Source organism: Pogonomyrmex barbatus, unplaced genomic scaffold (assembly GCF_055798465.1).
Source record: "Pogonomyrmex barbatus isolate J1 unplaced genomic scaffold, ASM5579846v1 scaffold1, whole genome shotgun sequence".
Taxonomy (NCBI): Eukaryota; Metazoa; Arthropoda; class Insecta; order Hymenoptera; family Formicidae; genus Pogonomyrmex; species Pogonomyrmex barbatus.
In genome coordinates this window covers 7425302-7448500 of record NW_028297098.1, presented here as the reverse complement: position 1 = coordinate 7448500, position 23199 = coordinate 7425302, and the positions used below count along the sequence as shown (strand labels likewise).

At 31.0% G+C, this 23199-nt stretch overlaps 4 protein-coding genes and 1 long non-coding RNA gene across 8 annotated transcripts in view; 2 read left to right on the top strand and 3 right to left on the bottom strand.

Moving 5' to 3' along the window:
• The window catches only part of LOC148937991 (uncharacterized), a 35575-nt gene extending 29269 nt beyond the window's left edge, over positions 1–6306 (top strand). For 2 of the 4 annotated variants that reach the window (XR_016138418.1, XR_016138414.1), the window contains 2 exons: positions 2097–2263; positions 2396–3401. This is a non-coding gene — a long non-coding RNA (uncharacterized LOC148937991). Of the gene's footprint in view, positions 1–2096; positions 2264–2395; positions 3402–5192 lie in introns of those variants that run through there. The other 2 variants (XR_016138416.1, XR_016138417.1) reach the window with 2 other exon arrangements.
• LOC148937992 (odorant receptor 10-like) lies at positions 653–5898 on the bottom strand. The gene is made up of 9 exons (XM_089073079.1): positions 5755–5898; positions 5248–5367; positions 5024–5141; positions 4441–4702; positions 3414–3566; positions 3240–3330; positions 1214–1350; positions 781–913; positions 653–706 (listed from the first exon to the last, which is right to left on the bottom strand). The coding sequence occupies exons 1-9, from the start codon at positions 5896–5898 to the stop codon at positions 653–655; spliced, it is 1212 nt and encodes a 403-aa protein (XP_088929205.1).
• Positions 6307–6432: 126 nt separating the features above from the next.
• On the bottom strand, positions 6433–9981 carry LOC105432722 (uncharacterized). The gene is made up of 4 exons (XM_011647694.3): positions 8878–9981; positions 8360–8683; positions 7855–8007; positions 6433–7431 (listed from the first exon to the last, which is right to left on the bottom strand). Exons 1-4 carry the CDS (start codon positions 9210–9212, stop codon positions 6924–6926), a joined length of 1320 nt encoding a protein of 439 aa, XP_011645996.2. The 5' UTR covers positions 9213–9981; the 3' UTR covers positions 6433–6923.
• Positions 9982–10136: 155 nt separating this feature from the next.
• Positions 10137–13259, bottom strand: abs (ATP-dependent RNA helicase abstrakt). Its single transcript, XM_011648329.3, has 10 exons — positions 13000–13259; positions 12616–12883; positions 12174–12519; positions 11940–12073; positions 11703–11859; positions 11463–11625; positions 11071–11371; positions 10778–10927; positions 10503–10685; positions 10137–10403 (listed from the first exon to the last, which is right to left on the bottom strand). The coding sequence occupies exons 1-10, from the start codon at positions 13075–13077 to the stop codon at positions 10267–10269; spliced, it is 1917 nt and encodes a 638-aa protein (XP_011646631.2). The 5' UTR covers positions 13078–13259; the 3' UTR covers positions 10137–10266.
• Positions 13260–19021: 5762 nt separating this feature from the next.
• On the top strand, positions 19022–21870 carry LOC105433192 (atrial natriuretic peptide receptor 1). Its single transcript, XM_011648363.2, has 4 exons — positions 19022–20499; positions 20656–20826; positions 21283–21457; positions 21654–21870. The coding sequence occupies exons 1-4, from the start codon at positions 20274–20276 to the stop codon at positions 21868–21870; spliced, it is 789 nt and encodes a 262-aa protein (XP_011646665.1). The 5' UTR covers positions 19022–20273.
• The last annotated feature ends 1329 nt before the right edge of the window (positions 21871–23199 follow it).

Here is a 23199-nt window from a genome sequence, read left to right as displayed (position 1 = left end):
GTTCTTTCTAAACATATTAAAAAGACTCTTCCGTTTGTTACATATTTTACAATGAATTTAAAATCTTTAACGATATGCGAATGATGTTTATCTTTGAAAATAAAAAAATTATATATATGTATGTATCTATGTATATGTATATATATATATATATATATATATATATATATATATTAAAATATAGTAAAAGAAAAACACACTCGAAAGTTTTAATTAAAATCTTAACAAATGAAAAAAGTTAGTTACAGAAAAAATATAGAATCAGAAATTTTAAGAAATCAAGAGTTTAAAAAATTTTTCAAGCTAACAAAAATAATGATACTATTATAAAAGTTACAATATTACAATGTTTTAACAAATAAAACTTGATAATTAATCAATATAAATAAAAAAGATAGATAATTTAATTAAATTATAATTTAATTAAATTATATATATATATATATATATATATCATATTAGTTTAAAGCACAATTAATGAATAATGAAATATTATTAGACAAAATATATGGAGAAACAATGCCAGAAGAAGTTGATTGAACGAATCTACAATTGCATTATCGAATAAATGACATCATAAGTCTCTTCACTACAATTTATTGACATTGAAATGAAATGGAGACATATCGAGAACTTATTGAATATTCAATATTCAGTTTTGAACTGACAATAACGCTGTGTAGTAAGACATAGACATTCGTATTACCTTAAAGTGATTAAATAAATTATATATTTATATATAGAAAAATACATTTATTTAACTTTGCAACATCTACTTACTTTTGCGTAAGTTGCAATGGATAACGGAATCACATTGCCTGCCTTTAATCCGCATGATTTGTCACTTCTGTAAAGAGTTATTATCAATAAAGATTTTAGTCTAGGTGAGAATTTATACCACTCTGCTGCGTATCTGTAATCGTAAATTTAATAATTTAAATAGTTTTTTAAAAGAAATTATGTTCAAGGAATTTGGGAACATTTTTTTACAAAATGTGATGATGAAAATATACTCTGATATATTTATTACCTTAATAAATATATACATAAAGGAGTTTATTTAAAAAATTTAAGTTATTCACAATTCCTACTTAATTAAATTTTATGTTTGATCTTAAGTCATGCTTTTGATAAAAATCATTGTCACATAATTTTATTTAAAAAGATTTATAAACATTAATATATATACGTTGAAATATAAAATAATTATTACGCTTTATAGAATACATTTTGACTTTCATCCATTATTCTCTGTCCGGAATAACATGTAATCATTAGAGTGAACAATGATGCCACGAATATAAGCACGAATTTTGCCAATGTATCAAATTGATCTAATACATAAATAATCTATAACAAATTAAAAATATTATGTAATTATTTGAAATATATAATTATATTTTTATTCGAAGTAAAAAAAAAATATTAATCTTACAATATACAAAATTAAAATGATTTTTGTATTAAGGATTATTACCCAACTGGTAAGAGAATATCGCAGAATATTCCGTGAGAATGCTAGTATGACAGTGAATATGTATACAAAACAAATATATATAAAATACAAAGCATATACAAATTGTTAGATTGCTGAGGGCTTGTTGCTACATTAATGGACTATTTGCTGCTTGCTACCAAAAATAAGAGGCAATTTTATTGTGTTTTGCACAATACTGCAGAGAAATCACTTGAGTCAACGAACAGAAACGGAAAATTGTTGTTTTACAGAACCTTTTTACAATGATACTGCTAATTCTAATACTTTAAATACTAAAAAATACTATTTATTACAAGACAGCGATATTAATTGATATACAATAACAAATGAATATGAATATATATATATATATATATATATATATATATATATGCGGAACACAATTGGTATTGGTATGAGCTAGAATATAGGAGAATGCTAAATCTGATTCTAAAGAGTCTTTCAAAAAAACATTTATTAATCAATATATACGCTTTCTTTGATAAAATGAGATTCAAAATTTTTATAAGAAATGTTTTTATAAAAAATGATAAATTCTATATACTATTTAATGCTCTCTAATATCTGTAATATTAATATATAATATTAATATATACAGGGTATCCCGTAGCATTGTCATCATCGCTTGTGAGAAGGTAGATAGGAGCGAGATAAATCAAAATGTCTTATACCATTTTGCGATATTCGCAATAATTTTCGAGTTATTAAATATTAAAGTTGCACAAATAAGAGCGCGCGGGAAGAAAGCGCTCGCCCGGCTGACCCGTAAGTGTTACACATACTACGAAACACCCTGTATATATATATATATATATATATATATATATATATATATATATGATGTTACTATATAATATAGTCGTTATTTAATATTAACATTAATTGTATTTTTTATAGATGCAGAAACTATTGCAGATAGATGGAATTCGACAACGAAAATTATTGCATTTGCCAAATGGTTAATAAAAGCAAAATCAAAAAGGCAACAAATTTTAACAAAGGAAAAATAATATTAAATGTCATTAAAACTTTACATTTTGTGATAAGTAATATTTTTTGATGCAATTTAATACACGTGCACTCACGAACGCATGCATGCACACACGCACATATATATCTTAAAATGTATATCTTATTATTATCTTAATATATCTTATATGTAATAACATTTATACAAAGTATATCATAACAAATAATTTAAATTACTATATAAAAGTGATCATCTTTTCATCTTTAAAATTTAATTATGTACTAATCTTTTATATAAATTTAATAAAATTATTTATAAAGTATTTTACTTTAATATGTAAAGAACGCGGGAATATATATTACTAAATATTCTATTAATATTTATTTGTAACATTAGTGGATTTTGATGGGTGCAACATTCATGATATTTGATAATATTTGTTTTGACATGCCACTGAAATGTTCAGTCATATTTAACGTTGTGTCAAATGGAGATATTTGGAATATTCCTTGAAAATATGAATAAAATATTTAAATATTTCAGTGGAATATTCCAGGAACATTTCTAGAATATCTCTATGCCAATTGGGTATAAAATTTTCAGATTTTACTTGTATTGAAAAAATTAAGTAACTCTCGAATAGATAAGGAATGTGGAAATTCAAGAATATTACAAGTTATTGTTTTATATAATCATATATTTCTATTTTTTTATTAAAGAAAAGAAACATCCATAAAATATCTTTTTTATATAAACAATTGTAATACTTACTCGAAGTCCAAGTAGGCTTAAGAGCAAAAGAATCAATATTAATATAGCTAGCGCATATCCTTGATATGATGAATTTAATACTTCAACAAACCTAAGAAATAATGTTAACAACTTTTAAATATATGTAATCATATTATCTAAATAAAATTAGAAAAAATTTGACGAATTGCTTACTTTATAGCAAGTTGATGTTTTTTTAAACATGCTATGTATTCCTGATATATTATTTCTTCACTTGACAAATCAAGTTTTCTAATTAGACCGTATGCATTTTCATTGATTTTATTATTATTTTCCACTTTTAAAATTATGTTTTCGATTTGTTTACTGCAAAAGATATTTTTTGCATAAATTCAGATAAAACGTATATAGGATGTTCCATAAATCAAAGTCAATTACTTGAGAAATGAATGAGAATTCAAAAAACAAGAAAGAAAGTTAAATATCAGTCCTGATTTCTGCCAAGAGATGCTAAGCAGACTATATTTCTACGTGGTATTCCATGTATAGTACTAAAGCAATCCGTAACTTTCATTTAACTTTAATAATGTAAAATCCATAAAGATCATCTCTTCTTTCAATTTTGATAAAAAAATTTAAAAGTAAAGCAAATTTAAAAGTAAAGCAATTTGAAATTTCAACAAAGAAATAGTGATAATTCGAAAATAATGCATTTCCGAATCTATGTTCATACCAACTTTTCTTATTTTTGAATATCGTTCATCTTCCGAACGATTGACTTTTGAAACACTCTTATAATATATAGCATATATATATTGTTATGCCCGCGCGAATTTTTTGCGGTCGAGCGAAATCGAGCCGCCGGCGCCGTTTGGAGAAGAAGCGAAGCGCTCTCCGGGGCGACAGTTGCATTGTTTATGGATGTTTACGAGATATCTTGTGACGAACGGACGTGTATCTGGTTTTAATAAAGTTCTTATATTTCTTAAAAAAGTGTCAACTATTTTGAGTGCGACTTCCTTGTGGATTGTGCGAGCGTGCGGAAACACGAGAGAATGTGTGCAAATTGAGAAAGTGTCTGCGGACGTAACAATATTATATATGCATGTGTAGAAAAAAAAATAGTCAGACTCTTGTATAAGTAATTATAATAATTTTACAATAAATAATTATAATAATATTTTATATAAATAATTATAATAATTATTACATTATACATATTACCTTCATATTTACTTACCTGACTGCCGCAAATAAACTGCATGCATGAGCGGTACATGCAATGTGCATTGTATCAAAACCCATCGTAATGTTTGCGCCCACTACAGTTACAGTGGTAATGTAACAATAAATTAGTAGAAAATAATCTTCTTTATTCACTCTAAATTCAACTTCAATCGCGAAGAATTTCGGACGTGATTCATTAAGAGGCATTATGATATCTAAGAATATCGGTGTTAATGGCATTATTACAAGCACTGCTAATGACAGACATATTAGTACTGTAATATTATAAAAGAAGAAAATTATTTGATTTAATAATTAAATATCAATATTTAATAATTTATATAAAGCTATTATTGTTTAATCTGAATAAAAATCTGTATTTGAAAAAAAAATTTTTTTTAAATCAATTTTTCTATTATTTTTTTAATAACAGATATTTGAATATTTCTTTCGGCTTTGTTCTTAAATCATAAGGTAATTATATATTTTGACATCGTTTTATATTAGATATATATATATATATATATATATATATATATATATATATACTACCTTTAATATATATATATATATACTACCTTAATAATATAACTCACTTGAATAATACTTCATAAATTTTCGTGACAGCATAGAGTACTCTTTCATTATTTCAACTTCCATATCATTTGTAAATATATTCCAATGCTCATCAATAGCTTCGTATATCCATTGCATCTAATTACAATAAATATAAAGAAATTATTTAACATATATTTTATGTTTCAGCAGGATAAATATGATCAAGAAGAAATTTATCAAAGATGGCATGATTTTTACGTACCTTATCATAATTCAAGAGCTCATTTAAATACCTTACAAGGAAAGCAGTCAAGATTAAAAATTGATAGCAACTTTCGCAAATCAATTGCGCATCATCCGAATGATCATATAATAACAATATCTGTATATAATGTAAAATTGTTATTCATAAATCGTGCAATTTAACATTCAAGCTATTTTAATTAAACTACTGCAATATTTCAAAATCTTTAAATTTAAGACAAAAATATTTTAAACAAAAATTGAAAGGTGTCGAGAGGGCAACACGATTATGATGTTGATTCATTTACACATGACGTCATTATTTCTTAATTCTTGAAGCAAGTATTATACGATTTATACACTGTATACACATACTAGTTATATCTTAAAAAAATATGTATATAACATATGCAATAGTTTATATTTGTTAATAAAAAAATTATAAAAAATAATAATTAGTATTATGAAAATTTATCAATGTTGATTGAAAGTATCTTTCTTCAAATGTAATAATCGTGCACATTACCTCGAATGGAAAATAACTTATTTCAAGTAATAGACAGAATGTCCATAACAATTTTCTAACAGGCTTATTCTGAAATGGCCAAAGACCTGTGAGCGACAATAATATCCGGTTAGTATTGTACTCTCGTAGAAAATTTTCTAGCATGATTACAGCTTCAAATTCTTCGTCGAGGAATTACAACATTGTGTAACAAGGTGCATCGTACGCTCTATCGATTCTTTCTACAATTATTCTTGTAAAAATATGAAAATATGAAATTATACGATGTCAGGAATCGCTAATGTCAATCTATCATGTCATCATAGATAGTGCATGTCTATCTTTAAAATAAACTATAAGTTTCTATATCTGTAGCAATACAATTAGATACTTTTATGGTATGACGTTTGAATGATATGAATGTTATATGATAATGTACAGCGTGACACGCAACAGAAAGTTGAAGGTATAATAACATAAAGGGCGCATACTCTTTTATTATCTATTTTCTCTAATAAATTTCTTTCCAATCGATTTTGAGTATTTCTCTTGTTCAAGTTGATATTAAAAATATGTGTTAAAAAATAAAAAAAGTAAATTTCATTTTTTAATGCTATTAATTAGTTTATTCTATTAAATAGCATTAAATATATTAAAATTTAGATTTCATACGCACGTTTTATTTATTTAGTATATTTTGTTCGCAATTCAGTTACAAGATAATTTACAAATTTTATCAGTTTATCCATGTTTAAAAGATAAATACAAGAGCCAATATATTTTTTCCAAAAATTTATAATACTATTTTATAATAGTAATTTATAATAGTATTTATAAATTTAACAGAATATTATACAACTTCAAGTATTCAAGACAATTTTTAATTGATAAATAAAATAGTGAGAAAATATTGTAAAAGATGGACATTAATGGTGAGTGATGATTCTTCATGTATTTTTATGAACATTTGACATCTTTTTCAGTCGACATCTTTTTTTCCCTCGAATCCCCTCATAATGCTTCTGCAAATTAATTCTTCAATATAATATAAACCAATGAAAAAAAAAAAAATAATAATAATAATAATACTCATTTTCCTAGCTTCCTGTACCTTTTCTCCGTAACATCTCGAAATCTCGAATACGGAGAGAAGATCTATCAACTACCTCCTGTAGACAATAAACGCAAAGCTAAGGACTCTCGAAGCGGATGAGATCAGCCACGTCTGGCTCTGGACGATACCACGCCCAAGGATCCTCCAGTTCCCAGAGTTCCGGTGGCAGATGCTCGCGACCGGGTGGCGGTCCACGAAGCGGACTGGGTGGATATTGTTCTATGTCGAAGAACCTCTCGAGTTCTTCTGGTTCGAAAGGAGGATATTCGTAGGGCGCCACGCGCCGCGGTATGTCGCGCATAGTAGTTTTTATCCTAGACGGAATCGGTATGTCCTCTCTCTCCTCCCAGGAAATTTCGCCCTCGCGTAAGAACTCCTCTTCGAACGGCACGTCAAAGCGCAGCTCCTCCTCCAGTAGTGGCTCTTCAGCTATTCTCTCAAATTCCCGTTCGGCTTGACGAGCTGCCTCCCGTGCTCTGATACCGGCCATGCTTCTTTGAACGAATTCGCGAGCTGCCACGACACTTGGATGTTCCAGGCCGTACTCGATGCGGAACATCTCGCTCTCGATGTCGGGGGGGACTCTGCATCAAATGTAGACATTTTCATCGAATTCGACAAATCGATCGATTGATCTTTTTCGAATCAAAGTGATTAAAAGTGTCTTTGGAAAATTTTTCTCCCGCTTCTCGTCCGATATATACATACACAAGAAAAAGTGCCGATATTAATCCCACATGTGTTTTAAAAATAAATACATTCGGCGTATTTATCCTTTTAAATTCTAAATTTTTTTTCTCTTCTTTCACTTGTTGAATTATTAATTTTGATTTTTTTTTTTTTTTTACATTGATATTCTCACTTAGATTCTTTGACTGTCGCAAAAGTTGATTAAAGATATTGCTTGCGTATTGCTCGAATAACATTTTTCAATTTGCGAAATTTTTATTTTCCTTATTTCTTTTTCTTATAATATTCTTTTTTCATAATATCTGTAAATATAATACCTGTATCTAGGTCTTTCTTCTTCCATGAGTTGTACAGCATTACCGCCGACGTTCGCCACGGCTATCACGAAGTCTCGTCTCGCTTGCTGCAAATCTTCCAACTTCCCCTGTACCGTAACCGCTTCTGCATTATCTTGCTCATCGAGAGTCTCGCTACAAAATAATACTATTTACTACCCCGTAATCAACACTAAAATATCGTATGAATTTAAAAAATGAATAATTAAATTAAAAGAGATTCTCCGAAATTATTTATACCATGCAAAATAAAATTCTCAATATTTAGATCGTGAATTTGGTATCAAGACTTACTTGAAGGCTTCTGTTGGAAGAAAATCAGAAATTCAAAATATAGGCATTAATTTTATAAAAAAAATGAAAAAGAGTCAAGAACTTTCCATCTCTCGTCTCGCAGGAATGAATCTTTTTCTCTACGATTTATTTTCTTCTTTCGACTTATTTTTTTCTTTTCCAGGATATTATCATCAAAATACTCTTGAATTACCTGATTACCCGAATCGAACGGTTCGCCACTTCGGATGGTATCCCAACCGCAGGCGGTTGAGGAATACTGACGATAGTAGTACGAGTCTCGTCCACCGATCTCGGTGGTATCACGATGCTATCAATCGGACCTTCGCCGATCGGCTCAGCTTGAATCACTTGGGCGTTCATGGACCGTGCCAATGCTTTAGTTCTTTGTGGAATAGCCGGTGGTTCCGGCACTCTCCTCTCCGGTGCTCTTCTTTCCGGCCTTCTCGTTGGCCTAGGAGGTGATATCGGCGGAGACGGAGCACGTCTCGGGCGTGGTACTCTCTCTCTACCAAATCTTCAAACGTATAAAAATGTAAAAAAAAATTAATAATAAACAAATTATAAAATATACTCAAAATAGATATGAAGGAAACAATTTTTTATCGCTAGTTAAAGAAGCGACGTTCAAGCGACTGGAGAACGATAACTTTAAAGTTCTCCAGCTGAAATAACGTTCAGAGGAGGCTGCGCGTAGTTCTCAAAGTTCACCTAGGATCACCGCCGAGCGGCGCAGGTGTCCTTCTTGGTACCCTTCGTGGCATGGCCTCTTCCCGTTTACGTTCGTATTCCTGCTTGAACTTCTCCGCGTGCTTCACCCGGGCCAGCATTGTTTTCGTCATAGCTGGCCTGGTAAATTCGACCTTTCTTGGTTCGGCTGGAACATATCGCCGCCTTCTGCCAGGCTCTGCTGCTACCGGCTGTGCTCGCCTCTCCGCTTCCTGTCTCTGTTTTCTCTCATATTCCTTCACTACCGCCGCACTCCTCGCTTGACGCAGTGCCTGCGTCTTTGTGAGAGCAGGGGGTTGGATTCGTCGGCTCGCCATCGTCGATCGTCGTTGATGTTAAGTAACTTTCGACGATCATTAATATGACATATTTTTAATACATAATAAATGATGTATTATAATGTAATATTATATTACAATTATATTATTACAATTGTATAATATAATATTAAGTTTTATTATAAAACACTATTATAACAAAGCAAAACTACATATTATTACATTAATTTTGCATTAAACTGCCTAGAAGTTATTAAAAATTGTTTAGTTAAGTCATGTTTAATTTTTCTCAATAGAAAAATATGATAATAATTCTTCTATTATAGATTCTCTACTTATGAATTACATATTATGAGTGATATCTTCTGACAAATGATTATAATATTCATGTTTTATGACACTTTACGCTATGACTGTTTTTGTAATGTTATTCAGGAAGATAATCTAAAATATATAATAACTTAGACTAAGTAAAACAAGTGTAAAAAGAACCTCGCGAAAATATCTTTTTTGGAGTCTTCAAAGGATAAATTTTTCTGAACAGCGCAAATGATTTTCCTTTGCTTAAATAATGGCTCCAGTATTTTTTCATATTGCAGAAGCTTGTGATATATTAACGGCCCATCTTGGCTGGTACAACCGGCACTTAATTAAGGCCGGGTAAATTAATTTATCATTATGTACAGGAATTTTGTATTATGACAAGCCTGGAAGGTTGTGATTTAGCATGTAAAGAAATCACTGGTAACAGATGCGATTGGATGCGATAGCTTTTGTTTTATTTTCGCATTTCTTGATGAAAATGACTGAATCTCTGAAGTTGGCAAAGACGAGAAAATCTTCCTATTTTATACTATTCTTCCTATTTCTTATTCTAAATAAAAATAAAAGTTAATTAAAAAAAGATAACATTGTAAAATGAGTAGAATATGTATAATAATACGATAAATGAAGATCTGTATGTAATGTTTAGTTCGAATATTTTATTTTTTCTTTTTTTGCTATTCATAATTAAAAATTATCAATTATTATAGAAATAAATTTACATATATATATGTACATATTTACAATACAATTTTATTTAAAGCGTCGCTTAATAATCGGCGGCGTTACTAGCCAGATAATCGCGACGCCCAATATTAGATGCCTGCTTATTCTGTACAGCTTCCAGTTTTGGACACTCTGTGATTCTATGTCCAAGTCCACCACAATAACTGCAGCCATGTTCGTCTACAAAAACAAGGAAAATAAATGTTTTAGAAATAAAACAAGAGAAATTCATAATAAAAATTCATAAAAAAAATATATAAAATTTATTTATTATCATACCTCCCAAATTGAGATATTTTTCGTTTTCTGAGCAGAGTTCCAGTAAGAATGGTGGAACTTTTTGTTTTGCTTCCATCAACAGATGTTTAAGATCGAGTAATACTGATTCATCGTTCGCTTTATTGATGAAAGTTGTTGCTATACCAGTACGTCCGGAACGACCAGTTCGGCCTATTCTGTGTACTAAAAATTACAGAAGTATATTAAACATTTATTTCCTATCATTTTTATCATCAATTTTCGTATCGTAATATTGTAATATCGTAATATATTACCATAATTTTCTACGTCGTCCGGCATGTCGTAATTAATAACGTGTTGAACATCGGCGAAATCAAGACCTTTCGATGCAACGTCTGTCGCAACAAGCACGTCTTTCTGACCCGCGCGAAAGGCTTCAACTGAACGTGATCTTTCCTCTTGGTCTAAAAGTATATAATGAAATAAATGAATAATTTAATTCATTTTGATATTTCAATATTGGAAGATTAATACGATTTTTATCGATAATTCAATAATTGATATTAAGATTGAGTAAAAGATATAGTTTATTCGAAATATCACGTACCTATTCCTCCATGTATCGCAACAGCTTCCACTCCTTTTATAAGCAAATATTCATGGATTGCATCTACGTCACGCTTCTTCTCTGCAAATATCAAAACCGGTGGTGCGGTTTTTTGAAGACATTCCAAGAGATAAACGATCTTCGCCTCTTGCTTAACATACTCCACTTCTTGTATCACATTCATCGATGCGGCGCCAGCACGGCCAACATTTATCGTTACAGGTTTCACCAAAGCCGAACGCGCAAAATTTTGAATTCTTTTTGGCATAGTAGCGGAAAATAAAAGTGTTTGCCTCTGACCCTATAATAAATGATTATCATTTTAACAAACATTTTATATTTCTTATCATATAAGATACATGAAAATTGAAATATGTAATAATAATAATTACCCTGAAAAATGAAAATATGGTTCGCACGTCTTCTTCGAACCCCATGTCTATCATGCGATCCGCCTCATCCATACAGAGATAACGGCATACGCTTAAAGTGACCATCTTTTTATGTAACATATCCATTAATCGTCCCGGTGTTGCTACCATTATGTGTACACCTCTACAAATAACGTAAGAAATGTTTGGGTAAAAAATTAAGAATAAAAACATAATATAATAACAATAATAAATACCAACTTGTTAATTATAGCTAACGACTCCGAAACCGGCACACCTCCAATCGCTAAACAGCAGCGTATTTCCGGACAATTAGCTTGTCTTAAACTATTGGTGTAGTGCCGAATTATGTCGTAAGTTTGCTTAGCCAATTCTCTCGAAGGACATATTATTAAACCTATAGATGAGAAGATACGATTGACATATGTGTGCATTTATTAATCAGACATTATTTTACTTATAATTAAAAACATTTACCATAGGGCCCTTCTTTTTTAATGAATGGCATATCGATTTCTTGTTCCAGACAGAATTCAATGATAGGTAAAACAAACACCAATGTTTTACCACTACCAGTAGAAGCTATACCAATCATGTCACGACCAGACAATCTGCAAGTATTCAACATTTATACTATTCATACTATACATTTATACTATACATTTAGTGTTATATAATTAATCAAATGATGTTAATATCATCATGACTCACACTGTAGGTATTCCCTGAACTTGGATCGGAGTTGGTTTGATAATACCCTTTTGCTCCAATCCATATAAAATTCCTTTGTGAAACTTCATTTCTTTAAAGGTTTTCAATGGTGGTGGTACTTCGTCTCCCTCTACAAGTATCCTCAGTTTCCTCCGTACTCTCTCGTGACGTGCCTCACCGAGATTGAGTATCATCCTTGGTGGTTGCCAATTAGTCTTGATAGGATCCTTATATTGAATACCTTTGGCTAATTCAGCCACACCCATTAAAGCTTTATTCTCAGCCACACTTTCCAGGATCTTTTCTTCTTCTTTTAATTGTTTTTCCATGGCACTTTCCTTCTTGGCTAAAATGAAAAAAAAATTAAAGAAGAAATTCTTAATTAAAATGTAATACTTCTTTGTTAGTATTTGTCAAAAGTTTGTTCATAAAGATTTTGTACCTTCGGCCAGTTTCTTTAATTCAGTATGTTGGTCAAGAAGAGAAATATTAGATTTCCTCCCCCAGACCTGTCCATCGTCATTGTCAGCATCGTCCTTCTCATTCTCGCTGCTGCTCTTCCCAACACCATTGGTAGTTTCCTCCTTTAACTGACCGAGTTTACCCAATTTCGAGAGTAGTTGCCTCTTACGATGCTTGACAGATATGTATGGTTCATAATCATCATCTGTATCCAAAGGACTATCTTCTTCCTCTTCTCTTCTATATCTCTGTATGGAAAATAACATTTGTCATGAAGAGATAAAAATATAATACTCGAAAATTTCACAAGGATTCAATCATATCGTAACAAAATCTATAGCAAAATATTTCAAAATTTACTAACCTTTATCAGAGGTTCGTTGTTATCCTGATTATTCTGATTATTCTGATTATCCTGATTATCCTGATTATCCTGACTCATCGTGGAAATAACCGTGTTACTGTGACGGAATTATCCGAGAGATAATATACTGCGATATATCAAGGCATCAATTAATGTATTAATGTATATATTTTATTATTATTTCGTCTAAATCGAATAGTTTACAAGCCACCTTCCGCGAAACTTCACAGAACATATACTAAGAGAAATGAAAGCTCTGTATATAAAATGGGCAACAAAAGATAAGACACTGCCATCTGATGGTGGAGTGCGAACTAAAGTAAATTGTAGGGTTGACGGGTTTCGTCTCATATATACACGTAATCTTTTCAATATCGAAATTTGAAACATTAAATGAAACATATTAAATGATAATTATATGATGATTAAATAAGTATGTAAAATTAATAAAGATAAAAATAAGCACTATATACCAAATAGATATATTTATTACAAAATAAACTGCACAAATACAATATATTTGCATCAATATTTACATGTATTTATGAATAGAGATACCATATGTTATACTTATTACGATATATGCATCACAATAATATCACAGAAATTATCTTACATACTATATGTTGTATTATATGTTAGCATATTACTTGTTTATGTAATTGAGCCTTTCATATACATTGGATGTTTCATGTAATTCCATATATGTAAGTTCCATAGTGTATGTTCTGGAAAAATAAAATGTAAAAAATTATAACACAAGATTCGTCGATTAGAATATATAAATTTATAAATTTGATTACCTTTTGCTCGTATCTGCAGACACAAAATTCCGATATTCACTGCCAATACTGATAATCTATAATATACGTGACATGAACTATATATTTTAGTATCAGAACGCAGCCTAAGGCTGAATCCTCATGCAGACACCGGCGCTTTGACACAAAACGGTAATTAGTGAAAAATAAGTGGTGGGAATAAATAATAAATACTATATAGTCAGATAGCTTTATCCAGCAAACACAATGCTACATGTAATGTATATGTTAGTTGTAATTTCCTACTCAATAATGTAACTGTTACATAACACATGCGTTATATAACAATTACAATTTGTGGAATGTTGTTTGTGTTTGTTGGGTAAATAATATGATTGTTTTAAATAACATTTTAAATAACTTTTAAATAATCTGTATCGTACACTTATTATTTCATTTAGGATGCGTTTGTTTTGAATGCTCACGCACTGCAGACATTATTTATTTACAATTTATTTTATTTAGATAGATAAATGTATCTTATGTATTTCATCTGTTACAATAAACTATTGCTATGTATTACAAAATATGTATTAAATGCAAATTATATTTAAATCCGTAGAAATTTAGAAATGCTCAATATTATAACATTCGGATTAGACCATTATTAAAATCCTTCCAGATACGCAGTTCTTAATATTTAACATTTAATACTAATGTTATTAATAATGGTGTACTGGATACTGTTTGTTTCTTCGTTTTTGGGATACGAAACCCCTCGGAATACTCAGTCTCTCCACCGTATCAAGGCTGTATCCATCGAAAGGGTTATCATTTACAAAAAGTAATATAAAAATAATTATAAATTTCAAAGGAATAAGTCGCGCGAAATGTATATATATATATATATATATATATATATACTTTGTTGAAAAGTCCTTACTTCGACCTTTTTTCTTCGTTAATCAATCGTTAATAAACATTTACTGTTATATTCATATAATACAGCAACGTTTGTTTCGTTTAACAATGAAACAATGCGAAGAAACGCGGAGCAATGCGCACTGCCTCCTTTCCGTAGGAATACCAGCGAATGAATGACAGCACGTGGCGTGCTCATAAATACGTGACGCGCTATTCGCGCTTGTAAATATGTGACTGATATCAGCCGCGACATATAAACACAATTTAAGGCTACAACATAACAGTTTAATTATGAAATATTTAATAATATTACATACAAAATTTAATTTCCGAAACATTACAGCATTCGATAATGAAATATTGGGTCGGAAAAGTCATGACGTATTTTTTTCCATGTTTTTCAAAGGTCATTTACTTACATAAAGAACAAAGATCAATCAATGATCAATAATATATTGCCCATTTTGTTCGGTAACCTTTTGCCATCTTTCAGTGAGTTTTATAATTTCTCGTTCATAGAAGGACCTGTCTTTATCGGCGAAAAACTGAACAAAATTGATTTACAGCCTCATCTGAATTAAATGTTATATCATGCAAGGAGTTTTGAAGAGAGCGAAACAAATGGAAGTCTGACGGCGCAAGATCAGAATATGATAGGTGTGGTAACACATCCCATCCAAGCTCCAATAATTTTTGACGGGTGGTCAAACTTGTGTGTGGTCTCACGTTGTCGTGATGGAACATAATTCCTTTACTATTAATGAGCTCTGGGCGTTTCTGGATGATGGATTCGTTCAAACTGTCCAATTGCCGACAGTATACATTCGAATTGATTGTTTGGTTCCTTAGTAAGAGCTCGAAAAATACGACATCTTTAAAATCTTACCACACTGAAAGCATAATCTTCCTCTGATGAATGTTTGCTTTTGATATTGTTTAAGGCAAATCATTACGTCAGGACCAAGATCGTTTGCGCACCACATTGTTGTAAACAATCCATTTCTCATTATCAGTTATCAGTCGCCTCAAAAAAGGATCGTTTTCCTCACGTTTAATGAGCATATCGCAGATGTTTATACGCGCCGTCAAATGAACTTCTTTGAGTTCATGAGAAACCCAACTATCGAGCTTGCTTAAGTATCCCAGCTTCTTCAGATGGTCGTGAACACTTGAATGATGGATGTTCAATGTTTCTGCAATCTCTTGTGTCGTGTAACGTGGGTTTGACTCGATCAGAGAGGAACCTCGATCAATGCCTTTATTTTGTCGTCATCAAGCTCGATAGGCCTCCCTGACCAAGGAGCGTCGTTGAGGTCAAAATCACCAGCACGGAATTTCGTGAATCATTATTGGCACTGACGTTCTTGTAGAGCATTGTTACCGTAAATTTTACGCAACTTTTCACAAGCTTAACGCGCTTTCTTCCCTTTTCGGAAGTAAAACAGTAATATATGGCGCAAATGCACAGTTTGATTTTCCATCTTCAACTTGTTATAAAATCTCCAAAACTCAACCAATCGCTCAACTTTTTTTTTTAGAATGAAGCTAGAACTGTCAGCTCATCAAATGACATAGCAATAACATAGATATAAATGACTCTAGTACTTCCAAAAATGAACTAGCACCATCTGTTACAAAAATGCATCATGACTTTTCCAACCACCCAATATTAGATGATATAATCGATGAATTTTAAATACCTTCTACATGATCTGTTTATATTATCATACATTTACTGTTTAAGATGCATTTGGTTGGGCGCTCACGCGTTATAAGCATTGTTCCATCTTCCTTTGGTGTATATTGAATAATAAAGATAGAAATGCTTATGCACATAAGTGTTCAAAACAAACGCACCCTTAGTAGACTCGTTACAATTTATTTAAGATAAATATGTAGATATATCTTATGAATTTTATCTGTTACAATAAACTAATTATACATATAAAATAGTATGTAAATTAAAATTTAAAACAGTAAGAATTTTAAAGTGAAGAATTTCAAGAGAATTCATAAAATATAATAAAATTAAATATTACAAAGTGATATCTTTCCAATAGATTCTGCGCATGTAGAAAATATTAAGAATAAGAATAAATAGTAAATTTTATTATTATATTATATTCTTTTTTTCTATTCTTATTTAATCTTTTATATTTTTATCCAATTTTATTCTGTTACAATTTATTATTATAATATATTTACATAAAATATTTATATTTCATTTATATATATTACAGCTACTTATATTTAACTTGTTATTATATTTGTTTAATATTAAATTATATTAAATAAAAGGTAATAAATGTAAGAAAATTTAAATTATATGTGTAAAAAAATATAAATATTCATGAATTGTGGAAATAGCACAGACATCAGAATGAGAGTTTATCAACAGTGTCAGAAAATGGAAGTGACTACTTAATTCCACTATGTTAAAATGAAACTTGATGATGCTAACGTACGATGATACCATCAAAAAAGACCGAGATGATCATTCTCAGGCTTCTCTCTAATACGACCATCCGATAAGAAATTTCATTTTTTACCTAGATAATACTTCTGTTTCCAGAAAGCCTATTCTTTTATTGGATATCGGTCATTAGATGTCGGATGCAATGTAAATTCTGCATTATGCGGCAATAGTCACGTGATCACACGCCAATCAAAAGTATGGAATGTTCATATTGGATGGATTCAAAAACATTGAATGTATAATTTCATTCTTGTTGTTCATCGAACTTTATCCTTGTTGTTAAACAAGGATAAAGTGATATTAGGATGTTATTTTTGAACGCACTCCTGCACTTGCAACCAACTTCATAGCAGAGCCGCACTTATTTCTAACATTATTGTACAGCTATCTATTACTACGTTTATACGGGGTGACACCCGTTTATACGGCGACGTTAATAACATCGGTTTAATAACAACCGCAGTTAGTGATTTCTTGCATTTAATCGGAGCACATTTTTAGATTTAAAAAAATGTACCAATCGAACGCAAGATTTCATTAACTACGGTTGTTACTAAACCATTTTAACATCATCGTGTAAATGTAGAATATGATTTTATTTTGGATTTCTAAATTACTAAAGTAGATCAAAGTACAATTTGTATGTGATTTAGTATTTATGCGCAGCTCATCAGATAATCCAGTGAACTGCATAGCAGTTGTCAGATGCTTCTTCGCGCATGCGTATTCGAGTTACAATAGTATCGCATTATAGTAATAATGATTTTAAATTTATAAAAATTCTATAGATGCTCTATTTCGAAAATTTAGAACTTAATAGAATAGTCTAATTATAATTTTAAGACAACATTATTTATTGTTATATGATGACTATTATATGCATGACTTCTATTGCATTTTGACGATAAATTATCAATGAAAAGATATAAATAATATACTTCTTAAAATATCTCACAACACTTTACTTTTACATTCTATGTTACAGAGCTTCATAACTTTAAGTCTATTAAAAATAACAGAAAAAAATATCAAGTTTGAAATATGTTGAAGACTTTGTTTAAAATTAAAGAGACTTATGAAAGCCGCAAAATTATTATAAAAAAATAGTTAAAGTTTTTGTGTAAATTATAATTGAATTTAATATTAAAAAAATAATTCCTGTTATTCTCAATTAATTAAACCCTAATTAAATGTTAAAAAGAGAAATATTATACAAACAAAAGCCTTGCGTAAAATATTTTAGCTTTAAATAAATATTTTTTTCTTTTGTCATATCGCTCTTTTATTTATACTGAAAATGTAAAAAATATTAAGCTTGTTAAAATTAATAAAATAATTGTATAAAGAAAATGTATTTTATATTTTTATTATATATATATATATATATATATTAGAAATCAATAGCCTACTGCAGTTTAAACACAAATAGATGATTTCAAATTTCAACCTGTAATCGTGAATTTTACTCCGAATACGAATAAAGAATTATTATGCGACATTATAGAACAGTGATTCAATCTAGGAGACGAATGAAGAAATGCAAATACATCCGATGGAAAAGGCAAAAGCATCGAACGGGAACATGGCAGAGAACAACGAAGAGAAGACAACTATCGGAGACAGTCCTCTTGGATGAGATTGTGGTTGAGGGAGGGAACTCTTGTAGAAATTCGATCCTTCAACACAAATGGAACGGCAACCCCTCGGAGGGCCTGAGTGGAAGGGGACAGTCGAGTGAGTGTGCACATCGGGTTTTCGATAACTACTATCAATCGACGCGAGATATCCGTGATAAAGAGACGTGTATGTATGTAAGTTCTTCGTTTGTCACCGGAACGAGGTGGTCGCGTGATCGTGAGGTGTCAGTGTATTTCCGACGATCCCGATGTAAATCGCGATGATATCTATCTGTCTCTTTCTCTCTCTTTTTCGTGCATGTTCGGATGCTCCTGGAGTCGAAATCGATTACTCTTTTGCAACAACGTTTTTTTTTTTTTTTTTTTTTTCAAGTCGCGTACTGATGACTAATTATATTCCTCCGACGTTGATCGTGCGTTGGTCCGCCTTTTCCTTCCCCGCATCAGGTTTGTGCCTAATGAATCTCGAGAAAACGCAAAGAGATCCAGGAGACATCCAGCACGAACGGAAAAATCTTCGTCAAGTCTAAATTCGGCATACTGATTTCGTGCTTATGACAGCTTTCTCGTAAATGTTTTCCTCTGTGACTGCGTATTGCGTGTAGATTTGCTGATAGAATTCCTGAAGTGCTTGGTGAGATGTCATATGATACCCGTTTTAAAAATATCCGCGATATGGAATCTAAATAGTTTTAAAACTAATACGTTACCTCTCCGATAAGCACTACGACTCGATTATAATTACTATAATCTTCCATGATTTCTTCTGCGTTTCTGGGAATAATAGATAACGCACGGCAAGTTACAGCTTACAAATTATGTTATTCATGAGATCTGTAAAAAGTAAGTAAATCAGTAGCGATTCGATTTCCGTTAGTTGATCCGAAGTTTTCAAAGAGACGGAGATTCTGAAGATTTCTTCTTTTATATATGAACTTCATTAAAAATTTGTCTAAAAATTTTTATTTCTTCGGAGTCTACTCCTGATTTTACAGATGAGAAAAGCTTAATCATTTTACAAGATATAAATTTTTCCACCAGTCTCATTAAACTCACTTAATTATCGCAATCTGCATTGTTCGTAGCTCTATTGTAATAAAGCCGACCGTATTGACAAAGTAACGTAGCGGGATAATGCACTCGTTAGAGGGTAATTCACGAGAAAGCGATACTCTCCGCTGAACCGGAAGGAAACCGCAAGTGAAACAGCTGCCGATACGGTCGGACAAATCGGCAGGAACTTGAGAGCTGCAACGCAAGCGTATCGCGTGAGTGAATTGCGAGGGCGGCAACGCGATCGCAAAGCGGCGAAACAGTGATCTCAGTGAATCAAGATCCCTCACATAGTGGGGAAGTTTTTCCGCGATGATAAAGATATTTAACAGTAACAGTAACGTAACAGTCGGACGTGACGTCCGGATATTTCGAAATCATTGACTCGGCGCACGACACAGGGCACGATCGGAGCGGACATCCATGGATTCTCGCAAGATCGTCATCGTGCTGACGATCTTATGGCTGATACATCGTACAGAGGGCCAAATTACGTGTCGCGAGGTGCAATTGCACCGTGACTGCACGACGTTGTGCAGCAACGACACCAGTCGCGACGACGGTACCTCTTGCGAGCTGAGGATCGCCGTTCTCTTGCCGGCGGACCCAAAGTATGACATTTCTCTGCCCAAGGTTCTCCCGGTCCTCGGTAAGAAGTAAAGCCAGAGCTTAACTCCAATTGGACGTAGGTTTCTAAATGAAATCGAGTCGATCAGATTTCAAAGCCGCATTCCGCAAGCTTCTTTTCAGCTTTCGTTCCAAATCTGAGCTGTGCGAGCGAGCATTTTGTTCTTCTCTTTTACAGAATTAGCGGAATACGAAGCGAGATCGCGGGATCTGCTGCCACGTTGGTTGAGACTGAATTTATTGGCGCGGGACGATAGCTGTGATGCGACGTATGCGCAAATCGGCGCGATCGACAGTTTTTCAGATTGTGTGCACCTGTTTCTCGGACCGGCATGCGATTATTGCGTCGGTACGTCACTTTAAATCCTTTTATTGTGAATTTTATCAAATCCTCTTAAACATAAAGCTGTCAGTTTGAGAATAAATGATTCTAAATCTGGCATCGCTTATGCTTTAATCTACACATAAATTACATCCGTCAAAACTGAGAAAGCTGTCCCATTTATATAATTTTCATAATCTTTCGCATATATATATATATATATATATATATATATATATATATATAAAAACACTCTTGTTAAAATTGTGTTAAAATTATTTAATTGTACAGCTGTATTACAAGAATAAGTTTTAGAAACAAATGCTTTTTTACATTTTATGTTATACATATTCTGTATTATTTCTTACTTTATTTATATCTTTAAACAATAAATGTGTGAGATATTGTTTCTGAATTACTTTTTCCTATCTTTTGTACTATTTCCATTACTGTGAATTGGTTAAGGACCAATTGTTTTTATAGCGGTCGTTGGCAGAATGGTGAAATTCCTTGGAACACCGTTAATTACTACGGGAGGCTTTACTTTTGACTTCACCGAGAAAAAGACTGAATGTAAAGATGAATATTTTATGACCACAAGAATCGGAAATGTAGCTTCTAGGGATATCGCTAAATTTTTCATAGCCATAATGGATCGGTATGTATAATTAAAAATTTATTCAATTGTTAATTAAATTACTATGGTTAAAATGTTATCTTTATATGTATCTCCAAAACAAACTTTTAATGATTTTATTATGACTATGACGACAAGTAATAAGCGCGGTGAGAAGATTAAAGAACAATAAAGAAACGAAATTTGTTTGTTCATTTCTTTTCTTCTCATAAATTAGTTACGAGTGGCGTAAAGTGCATCTCGTCTATGCAGCAAGTGGGCAAAGTCAAATCAATGGTAAACACACGTGTCATCTTATGATGAAATCAATGGTTGAATTTATCAAAAAGGAGCATAATATCACCTTCGCCGCATTCGATGTCGAAACTACAACTCTCAGTGACTATCCAGAGGCTTTGAAAGATCACATTGGTACTTCGTACGGCGGTGAGTGACATTTTTAAATTAATTATTATAATGTTTAAGTCAAGAGCCTTACGCGCTTGAAAGCATATTTGAAAAATAATTCATTAAGCAATCACATGAAAGACGCTTTAAAAAAAGTTTAAAATAATTATCTAGTTATAAAAGGAAGATTATACATCTTTGCGCATAAGTATTTTTAAGGTGAATAATAAAATATAAATTCTCTCTCTACATAAAATCTTTTCTAAAATATATAAAACCACCATTAAAAGATTTAAAATAAATTTTGTGAAAAATATGAAAATATTTCATTCCATCAGGTAAAAGTTTATTTAGAAAAAATAGTTTCTTGCTGCTTTTGTGAATCTTAATGTAATGTAACCCATTAATTACTAAATGAATAGATTTATTATTAATTGTATGTTCAAAAGAATAGTCATACAATTAATAAAGAAGTTTTAAAAATGATTTCTGGAAAATAGCTTTGTCAAGATATTAAAATGATTTATTACTGTTACATATATTTATTCACCTAATAATATAATTGGGTTCTACTGACATTTTTCATTTTATATATATTTTATATATTCATTTTATTTATTTGAAATATTATATCAAATTCTGATTAAGAAAATATTAATTATATCATATTATATCATATTTATTATGTCATATTTATCACATACCTCCGCTTTAAGTAGTAAACAATAATGCCATAAATAATTATATTAAAATATAAACGTTGTCTCAAAATAACAAATCTGCGATAAATACATTGTTAATATCATAGTTCTTTACAACAGCATATGGTTGCAATCACATAAAATTTAATAAACAGACGTCACTCGACAAATAAAAAATTAATTATTATAAAATCATAATTGATTCTTTAATTTGCAAGGCGCGTACTTTGATCTGATATACTTAAAAGTAATATGTGTGCATCTTATCGATATCTTATATTGGCGATTGAAAAAAATTATTTGTAATCTTGAGACTTTCTAAATATATATTGCATATTATAAAATCTTTGACTGCATTTTTACATAACAATTGATAATTAATGCTGAACAGTTTATTAATGAGAAGATGCTCACCGAATATTCCCAAATTGTCCCATAACGGAGACGTTGTTTTAAGTATTCGCTATAAATTTGACAATCAACAATATATTTCGAGTGACATGAGAGAAAGGTGATATATCTCGCACATTAATCATCTCGAGAGATTTTATTACCGTTACGATTCTGTCGTTTTCACTTCTCTCGTTTTGAGAGCACATAATCATTCTTTCATTTAATAATAAATGTCATAATAATATAAAAATCCTGTAAGAAAAAAAATATATATTTGTATAA